Source organism: Panthera pardus, unplaced genomic scaffold (assembly GCF_024362965.1).
Source record: "Panthera pardus isolate Hobbes unplaced genomic scaffold, ASM2436296v1 HiC_scaffold_17, whole genome shotgun sequence".
Lineage (NCBI taxonomy): Eukaryota > Metazoa > Chordata > Mammalia > Carnivora > Felidae > Panthera > Panthera pardus.
Window position 1 is genome coordinate 107331456 of NW_026526732.1, and position 10917 is coordinate 107342372.

General features: G+C 37.3%; 1 protein-coding gene across 1 annotated transcript; it reads left to right on the top strand.

Annotated features, from left to right (window-relative positions):
* Window positions 1–1599: 1599 nt before the first annotated feature.
* LOC109260163 (olfactory receptor 2W1-like) lies at window positions 1600–2544 on the top strand. Its single transcript, XM_019438194.2, has one exon. It carries the CDS (start codon window positions 1600–1602, stop codon window positions 2542–2544), a length of 945 nt encoding a protein of 314 aa, XP_019293739.2.
* The last annotated feature ends 8373 nt before the right edge of the window (window positions 2545–10917 follow it).

Sequence of the window (10917 nt, forward strand, 5' to 3'; positions counted from 1 at the left end):
ATTTCTTACCACTTGGTAATAACAGCTCCTTCATCATGATTATAACATTTTTAGGTTCTAACTAAAATGCTTGCAACAATGATATACTGTATATAATTTCCTTATTTTGTTTTAATATCTGCAAATAAAGATTATTTTTCCTTGGTTCCAAACACACTATGAATATAAAAACATTAGTTCTGAAGTTCACAGTCAGAAATTATCTACAGAAAAAATTATAAACCAAAAATTAAAAATTAAAATAAATTAGTGGGCTAATTCAGTCATTGAACATTCCAGCTATTTAATGATATGATAAAGTCTTCAAAGAGTGAAATGCATGTATACTTTATCCCTTTTCTATATTCTTTCAGAATTGAGGTGAATTTTTACCTATAGAGTTCTGAAGCAACCAGAGGATCAACTCATAATATTGGTAAATTCCATGGGAAAAACAACTTGCTGATTATTTAATGAACTGCTTTTTGTTCAAGTTACCTATCTTGCCAATCCTGCTGAATGGCCCGGTGAGTAGGAGCTAACACAGGTTGTTGATGTGTGTATGTAGTAACCAAATGTTTCTGGAATTAGTTCAATTTTTAACTCTGCAACAAATCAGTAAGTCTATTTAAGAGGTATAATAGCAGTAATTAAAGATATTCTAAGAAATACAAGGCCGCTGTACATGTGAATAATGGTTAAAAAGAAGGATTTTTTTTTCTTGGCAACAAAAACACATTCACAAAAAAAAAAGGACTAAATAGTGAAAAAGCCCAAAATTGATACAGGAACAGCAGTGTCTGAAATGTTGAAGAGGAGGGAAACATTAGGAGGAGATTGGTGGTGAGGGTGAAGATAATGCCTGGAATGCAGACATATGCAAGTGATTATGGAAAGTGACTCTACTACCAAATGGTGGAGTTTGTCACAATAAAATTGCTCATTTAATGTTTTACCTCAAACTCCTCGCCTTTGATAAGGGAAAAATTTGTCATGATCAAGTAATGCTTACATCATGATTTAAAGAAGGAACAACTCAAACTATGTTCCACTCCTAAATTATATCATTAAATTTATGGATTTATTGCTTACCCAGAAAACATGGAAACATAGGTATAATGGCATATTAAGCCTTTTCAATGATTTGCAATTCGGTGTGAATGGGTTTACCATATTATTTTTATATTTTTTTAATTTTTAATGTTCATTTATTTCTGAGAAAGAGAGAGACAGAGAGATAGCACAGGAGTGGGAGAAGGGCAGAAAGAGGGAGACACAGAATGTGAATCAGGCTCCAAGCTCTGACTTGTCATCACAGAGACTGATGCAGGGCTTGAATTCTCAAGCTGTGAGATCATGACCTGAAGTCAGACACCTAACCAAGTGAGCCACCCAAGCACCCCTACCATATTATTTTCAGAACCACTCTGGTTATGATTACACAGAGAGAGTCTTTGAGCACTGACATAGAGGTGTTAAAAGAAGTGTTCTTCATGGGAGAAAGCACACAACAAGTGAATTTGGATACTCATGGCAAATTTGAGAGAGTTTAATTTCTACCTAAGGCAGACACTATTTTTTATTACCATGGTATTGTCTCCTAGACTTTCATAAAGAGCCATGGACACAAACAATAGAAGTTCCATGACAGATTTCATCCTGCTGGGGTTTTCTGATTGGCCCCAATTAGAACACATCATCTCTGGGATTGTCTTCATCTTCTATATTGTGACTCTGGTAGGAAACACAACCATCATCCTTGTATCTAACCTAGACAGCCAGCTCCATACTCCCATGTATTTCTTCCTATCCAATTTGTCTTTTCTGGACCTCTGTTATGCAACTAGCATTATCCCACAGATGCTGGTAAATCTATGGGGTCCAACAAAGTCTATTACCTACGGAGGGTGTGTGCTCCAATTCTTCTTTGCCCTTGACTTGGGAGCCACAGAATGTCTTCTCTTGGCTGTGATGGCCTATGACCGCTATGCTGCTGTTTGTCAACCTCTTTACTACACAATAATAATGCACCCTCAGCTTTGCCAGAAGATGGTGCTCACCGCCTGGTTAGGTGGTCTCGGTAGTGCCTTCATTCTTTGCTCCTTGACTTTGAAGTTGCCAAGATGTGGGCACCGGGAGGTCGATAATTTTTTCTGTGAGATGCCAGCCTTGCTCAAGATGGCTTGTGTCTATTCAAAAGTAATGGAGGCCATCGTCTTTGCTCTTGGAGTGATATTACTTCTAGTACCTCTATCACTAATTCTCATCTCCTATGCAGTTATCACTCAAGCTGTCATGAGGATCAAGTCAGTGGCAAGATGGCATAAGGTTCTTAATACATGTGGTTCCCACCTCACAGTAGTAACTCTTTTTTATGGAACAATCATTTATATGTACATGAAGCCACAGAATAGCACATCCCAAGACGAGGGAAAATTCCTTACTTTCTTTTACACAATCGTCACACCCACCCTTAACCCTCTGATCTATACTTTAAGAAACAAAGATGTAAAAAGTGCAGTAAAGAGAATACTGTGGGTAGAAAAATGGTCATCAAATTCATGAGTTACATGGAAGAGAGATAAAGAAATAATATTGACTTTTACCAACAGAAGATGAATTTATGCATTTATGCAAAGAGCATTTACTGGGTGTTTACCTTGTACCAAGGTACATACCTTGTAAATAAGTAGAAAGTGAGAGATACAGACATTTAAAGAAAATTCAATTTATATACTTGAAAAACCTTCAAGACTAATCTGTAACTACAAATAAGAATATAATTATGAAAAGTGTTTAAGTACAGTAGTAAACATATGTACAAAATATTAAGAAAATATTTCACATGGAAATTTATTTTAATGTAGGATTACACTGGGCACTGATTTTTTTTCTTCCCAGACTTGCCACTTTTATGGGAAATAACATTCACTTTCATCCACCTGACACTGCCAGTGGGGTCTTTGTGGTGTAGACCAACTGCCCACCAATACCTGTTCCACCTTCTTCCTTAAGTTCTAATTGGTCATAGGGCCGCCATCCTAAATATCACATTTCGGAGCCTGCCCTCCACCAACACAATGTTGGGAAAGCAAAGTGTGCAACCCCTGGGTTATCTTCTCAAATATGAAGCCATTTACTCTCATCCTTCCTCCTGTTCCTGCAGGCTGGACGGTGAATGTGGAGGGTTTCTATTTTTGCCAAAAACCCTAAGAGAGAATGGAACAATAAGATGGAAACAGAACCATCCCATCAGTAGAGAAATACTTCCAGACTATTACAAGAGAAAAATCTTCTAATTATCTTATATTAATTAAGTCACTTTATTTTGGGGTTTCTCTGTTAGAGAAACTTAACTTTTACCCTTAATGGCCTGATAAGGAGTTGTGGTTTTTTCTTATAAGGTAGTGTTTGTCCTTGGACCAGCATCAACAACATCACTTAGCAATTTATCAGAAAACACATGCTTAGGCCCACCTCAGACCTACTGAACAAAACAAAGGATGGCCCCAGCAACTTATGTTTTTTAACAAACATGAGAGGTGATCAGGCTAAAGTTTGAGAACCACTATTACAGAGAATAGAGAGACATCGAGTCTCTAAACCAAAAATTAATATTTTATAGGTTTTAATTAATTTCCTACCTATAGATGGGTCAAAGGAGGGGGTAATGTTTTCTCAATGTTCTTAGATAAAAGAAATGGAGGACATGAAATTTTTGCCTAAATGAAATCATTACAAAGTGTTATTCTTTATTTCATACTATCTTCTTGCTCTTTGGTTTTATAATGTTCCTTCTTTTATTGAATCATTGTGACAGTAGATAGTAATTTTTTCAAAGGGGCTTGATGCTCTTATTTCAAAAAACAAAAATTTAGCATTCATGTTTTTCCCACATTTTTTAAACTTTATTTTATTGGCAAATATATTCAAGCTCTGAGGATATATATGTTGAAGAAAAAAAAATATTTCCCTTCTCTGTAAGTTGACCATTTCAGAGATAGGAAATCCTCTACATGTGAGAGTCCTCACATTTACTATGCCCTTGTTTTGTGATTTAAAGGTCAAGTAAGCCACTCCATCTACCTGGAGTATTTGGGTGGGGCTAGATGCATTGTAAGGGTTAGTGATGTTTTCTCTCCCATCCTTAAAACTTCTGGTTCCCAGGTTTCCACGGTGAAAACTCTACGCCTTTATTTTAAACTTTTGATTACCTTTTAGGGCGTAACTTTAAAATTGCCAGGTGTGTAAGTCTTGCAACCCATGGAGCTTAAACCCTGTAGTTGTAAAAGTCAACAGGTTGGGTTCAGGGAGACTCCAAAGGCAGTGGGGCTACTCTTGGAGAGAAGGCAGGGAAAACAGCCTGAGGACATACATCTTGGAAATAGAGACTTGCAGAGAGTCTGGGGCACACTGTGGGGAGATTATTTGCTCCTTTTGGAGCATGCCCGAGAGAGGCAGCATTCACAGAGAGACACCTCAAAGAACAAGGAAACTGACAGGAACCATTTCCTCCCCATGTCCTTCAGTATGAGCACAGGGCCATCTGTGGGATTGTGGGATTGTGCCTTCAGTCCCTACCTAACTTGCTTACAGAAATCCCAACAAACCCCCATGCTCTGGTGGAACTGTCCTTCCCAGGCATATTTGCCTCACTCCTAGCATGGCAAACACCCTCCCCCAGAAGACTGGCCCAAACCCCTGTAGACACCATGTCTCCCATCATGAGAGTTTTACAGGGCATCAGTTCCAGCAACAGTGGCAACAGGCTTCATTTCACAAGCAGATCAGAGGGTGGACAAAGCACACTTTAAAGACTCCCTGAAGTGCCCGGCCCTGAGGAACAAGGGACACAACACTGCAGGACACTACAGGACCTCATCTTCCTAAGTCCATTCCCTCAATAACAGCACTCATAGCTGACTTTCCTAACACAGAAAAGCAAGCCCAGAGACTTAACAAAATGAGAATACAGAGGAATTTGTTCTAAATGAAAGGACAGGACAAGGCCATGACCAGACAGTCAAATGAAACAGATATAAGTAACATACCTGATAGAGAATTTAAAGTAATGATCATAAGGATACACACTGGACTTGAGAAGAGTGTAAGACATGAGTGAGGTCACAAACACAAGGTAAAGAATAACAGAGAGATAAAGGGCTCAATAAATGAAAATGAGAAACACATTTGACCAAATGAACAGCAGGATGGAAGAAGCAGAGGAGCAAATTAATGACATAGAAGACAAAGTAATGGAAAGTAATAAAGTTCAACAAAATAGAGAAAAATAATTGTACAAAATAAGAATAGATATAGGTAACTAAGTGACTCCATCAAATGTAATAATATTTATATCATAAGAGTCCCTGAAGAAGAAAAGAGTGAAAAGGGAGCAGAAAATTTATTTAAAGAAATAATAGCTGAAAACTTCCCTAATCTAAGGAAGGAAACAGACATCCAGATCCAGGAGGCACAAAGAAACCCCAACAAAATCAACAACAGTAGATCTATACCAAGACATATCACAATTAAAGTGGCAAAATATAGTGATAAAGAAAGAACTTAAAAGCACCAATATAAAAGAAGATAGTTACATACAAAGGAATCCTCTAGGCTATGAAAGCATTTTCTAGGAGAAACTTTGCAAGCCAGTAGGGAGTGGCATGATATATTCAAAGTGCTCAATGGGAAAAATCTAAAGCCAATGATATTCTATCCAGCAAGGCTAAGATGCAGAATAAAAGGAGAGATAAAGAGAGAGAGAAACCAAGAAATAGGCCCTTAACTATAAAGAACAAACTGATGGTGACCTGCTGATGTGGTAGGGGGAGATATGTAAAATAAGTGTCAGGGATTAAGTAGTGTGCTTGCCATGAGGAGCACTGGCTGATGTATGGAATTGTTGAATCATTATATTGTACATCTGAAACTAATGTAACACTGTATGTTAAGCATATTGGAATTTAAAGTTTTAATAAAGAAAACCCTAAATCCCCAATTTAAAAAAGACTATTAGAAATAATAAATAGGTGATAGAGATTAAGGAGTGAACTTCTTGTAATGAGCATAGCATCTTATATGGGTGTTGAATCACTGTATTGTACACCTGAAACTAATACTACAATGTATGCTAACAACCTAAATGAAACATAAAAATTTTTCAAAATAAAGCAAAAATCATAGCCATTACTTAATAAAAATAAGAAATAATAAATGAATTCAGAAAATTTCAAGATAAAAAATTAATATACAGCAATTTGTTGTTTCTATGTATTAATAATGCTCTAGCACAAAGAGTGATTAAGAAAACAATGCCATTTACAATTACATCCTAAGAAAAAATTTCTAGAAATAAATTTAAATAAGGAGTTGAAAGACATATACTCTGAAAACTGTAAGACATTTGTGAAATAAATTAAAAGCAACACAAACAAATGGCAGTTATCCCTTGCACATGGATTGGAAGAATCAATATTGTCCAAACATCCATAATCTAAAGTAATGTACACTTTTAATGTAATATCTATGAAATTATCAATGTAATTTCATAAAACTAGAACAAAGAATCTTTAAATTTATATGAAACTATGAGAAACCATGAATAGTCAAATAATCTTGAGAAAGAAAAACAAACCTGGAGGTATCATAATCCCAGGTTTCAAACTATACCACAAAGCTACAGTAATAAAAATAGTATGGTCCTTGGCACAAAACTAGACACATAGATAAATAGAATATGATAGAGAGCCTAGAAATAAACCCATGATTATATAGCCAATTAATCTACTACAAAGGAGACAAGAATATACAATTGGGAAAAGACAATCTTCAATACATGGTGCTGGGAAAACTGGATAGCTATGTAGAAAAGAATGAAATGAGTCATTTTGTCATACCATATACAAAAAGAAAGACAAAATACATTAAATGACTTAATATAAGACCTGAAACCATAAAGCTGCTAAAAGAAAATATAGGCAGTTAACTCTCAGATATCAGCCTTAACAGTATTCTTCTAGATCTACCTCCTCAGCCAAGGGCAACAGCAACAAAAATAAACAATTGTGACTAGACAGCTTTTTCCCAGTGAAGGAAACCATCAACAAAACAAAAAGACAACCTACTTAATGGTAGAAGATATTTGCAAATGATATATCCAATAAGTAGTTAATAACCAAAATATTAAAAGAACTTATACAACTACACATACACACACACACACACACACACACACACACACACACACATCCATTTAAAACATAGGCAGAATACCTGAGTAGACATTTTTCCAAAGAAGATACTCATGGCCAACAGACACGTAAAAGGATGCCCAATATCACTCATCATCATGGAAATCAAAATCAAAATCACAATGAGATATCACCTCACAACTGTAAGAATGGCTAGTCTCAAGATAAGAAATAACAAGTGTTTCTAAGGATGTGGAGAAAAGTAAATCCTCATGTTCTGCTGATGGAAATATAAACTGGTGCAGCTACTATAAAAAACAGTATAAAGACTTGTCAAAAAGTTAAAAATAGATATAATGGATGATCCTGTAAATCTACTTCCGGGTATTTATCTAAAGAAAACAAAAATACTAATTTGAAAATATATATGCACTCCTATGTTTATAGCAACCTTACTTACAATAGCCAAATTATGAAAGTAATCCAAGTGTCCAGCAATAGATAAATGGAAAAGAAGGTATGGTACATATACACAATGGAATATTACTCAGCCATTTAAAAAATGAAACCTTCTCATTCACAACATAGATGGAACTAGCAGGTATTGTCATCAGTGAAATAAACCATGCACCCAAAAACAAATACCATATGTGTAATCTAAAAAACAAAACAAATGAATAAACAAACAAAAAATAAAAACAGGCTCCTAAATACAGAACAGACTGACAGTTGACAGAAGGCAGGGAGGTAAGAAGATGGGCAAAATGGGTGAAGAGGATTAAGAGATACAAGCTTCCAGTTATAAAATAAATAAGTCATGGCACTGAAAAGCAGAACATAGGGAATATAGTCAAAAATATTGTAAAAACTTTTTTTGGTGATAGATGAAAACTACATTTATCACACTGAGCAGTCAAGATGGCTCATGTCATTGCAAATGGCAAGACTTCATTTGTTTTGATGGCTGAGAAATATTCCATTATATATATGAAACCTTTCTCCATTACATCTCAAAAGCTTTAAGAAAGAAAAATAAATCATGCATTATAGAACAAATGTGTCCTTTGTAGAGGACTAATCCCAGTGCTTCTTCGATATATTTCTATAATATTTCTATGAATATAATAAAATGATATAAGTAAAACAATAAAATAAAAGTGATCATTCAGAGTGTAGGATGTTCCATACAACAATTTGCCTGGACTCTTTGAGAAGTCAATGTCATGAAAGAAAACAGCAAGCAAATTGTTCCATATGCACAATATCCAACAGAAATAATCATGTAGAAACAAATGCAAGCCACATGTGTATTTAAGTTTTCTGGTAGTCACATTTAAAAAGGAAAATGGGAGGAGGAGTTAAGATGGCAGAGCAGGAGGAGGATCCTATGCTTGACTTGTCCCTCAAACACAGCTAGATAAATCATTCCAAATCCCCAATAAATCAATCTGAATGCTGAGAGAACAAGCTGCAGAACTAGCGCTAGAAAATAAGCCATGCCATGGAAGGTAAGACATGAGAAGAAGTGATTCTGGGGAGAAAAGAATTGGGTGTGGCAAAGGGGAATAGGCCCTGATCACAGAGAGAGGAGAGAGGAGAGAGAGAGAAGTAGCATGCAGAGAATGGCACAAGGAAAACTCTTCCCCAAAACTGTTAAATGGGAAAAGAGGAGGGGCTGACTACCGTAAGTTTTCATAATCAGTGGAGTTCAAAGTCTGCAGTTTTAGAAGGCTGCACAGTCGCCAGTTTCATACCTGGTGGGCTTAGTAGTGCTCCTGTGGCAAGCAGGACAGAGGCACGGGAATGTACAGTGTGGTTTGAGGATCCCCTGCGTCATACTGGGAGACAAAGACCTCCTTCTCGGAGTGCATTTGGGAGAGGTGGCATAGCCTTTCAGGGGACAGAAGAGCTGGCAGGCAGCAATGTGTTGTTCTATTCAATAGAATAGGAACGGAGACACCTGCTGAGGACAGCAAACCTTGGTTCTGGCTTTTTGCTGCACTTTACCATAAACTCTAAGCCCCTGCATGATCCTATGACTGCTTTTCTGGGACATGCAGGCACAAGCCACAGTGTGGCGAGACCCTCCCCAAATGCCAGTCTACGCTGCTCAGGTTCTCTAAAATTTGGAGTCTTGAAACCCAGCCAAATGCCTGATGTAAAACAGAGGAGTACAGTGCCACCTGGTAAGCAGACAGCTTGGACACAGACAGGTGAAGGCAGGAATTTGACCAAAGCTGGGGACACAAGAAGAGAGATTGTTCACTCTTCTGTGAGGGTTTCCTGAACAGTGTTAGCACAAACTACCTCCTGGGTGGGGAGAGAATGAGAGAGCCAGGCAACACCATTTTCCCTCCACGCATCAACACTGAGAGACTTCAGTGAGCAACACAGCTCCCCCAGTGGAGGCTGGAACACACAAAGCTGTGCTCCCCTCATCCCGTGCCCTGCATGTGCATCTTTACTAGGGCAAGTCAGCCTAAGGACCAACAGAATTAGCATCTCCCCTAGAAGACCAGCAAAAACCCCTTGCTCGTACCAAGTCTGCTGATCATAGGGGGCTGCAAAGCTTCAGCTTTGGTGGAAATATGATAGTCTTATTTTAACAAGCAAACCAAAACACACATAGTAAAAATGCCACACATTGGACCAGGTCCCAATGCTCCCCATTGCAGGCAAGGAAAAACTCTGCAGGCAGAGGACTGACCTGAGGGAAAGAGCAGCCAAAACACAAGAGCAGAGTGCATACTCTAAAGCAAGTCCTGAAGCACCTGGACAGCAAGCGCCTCTTCTTAATATAACCACTACTCTCAGGAGCAGAAAATATAACAGGTTTTCTTGGCACACACACACAAAAAGTGATCCAGACAAAAGGACAAGATGGAGGAATTCACCCCTAAACAAAGAACAAGAAGAGATCATGACCAGGGATCTACCCAAATAGATGTAATATGCCTGAACCAGATTTTAAAACAACAATCATAAGGATAAAGTATAGAAGAATATATGGAGTCTCTTGCTTGAGAGATAAAAGAACTAAAAACTAGTCAGGCCCAAATAAAAAAAAAAATATATATATATATATATATATATATATATATATATATATATATATATACACACTATAAGCAAGATGCAAAACTGACTGCAGGTAATGACCACAAGAAGCGATGAAACAGAGGAATGAATCAATGTAAAAAAGGTAAAATTATGGAAAACAGCGAAACTGAAAAGAAGAGGAAAAGCATAGGATCATGAATGTAGACTTAGGGAGCTCAGTGACTCCTTAAATCATAATAACATTTGCATTATAGGAGTCCCCGAAGATGAAGAGACATAAAAAGGGGAAGATGGTTTATTTGAGCAAATTATAGCTGAAAACTTCTCTAATATGAGGAAGGAAACAGACATCAAAATCCAAGAGGCACAGACAACTCTCCTCAAAATCAACAAAAGCAGGCCAACACCAAAATATAATGTAGTTAAATTTGCAAAATATCACAAAAAAAGTAAAAGTCCTAAATTCAGCAAGACAAAAGAAGTCCCTAACTTACAAGGGAAGACTTATGAGGCTGGCTGAAGATCTGTCCACAGAAACTTGGTAGGTCAGAATGGAGTGGCCTGATATGTTCAGTGTGTCTAATGGGGAAAATGTGCAGCCAAAAATACTCTATCCAGAAAGGCTATCATTCAGAACAGAAAATAACAAGTAATCCAGTTAAGAAATGGGCATAGGGGTGCCTGG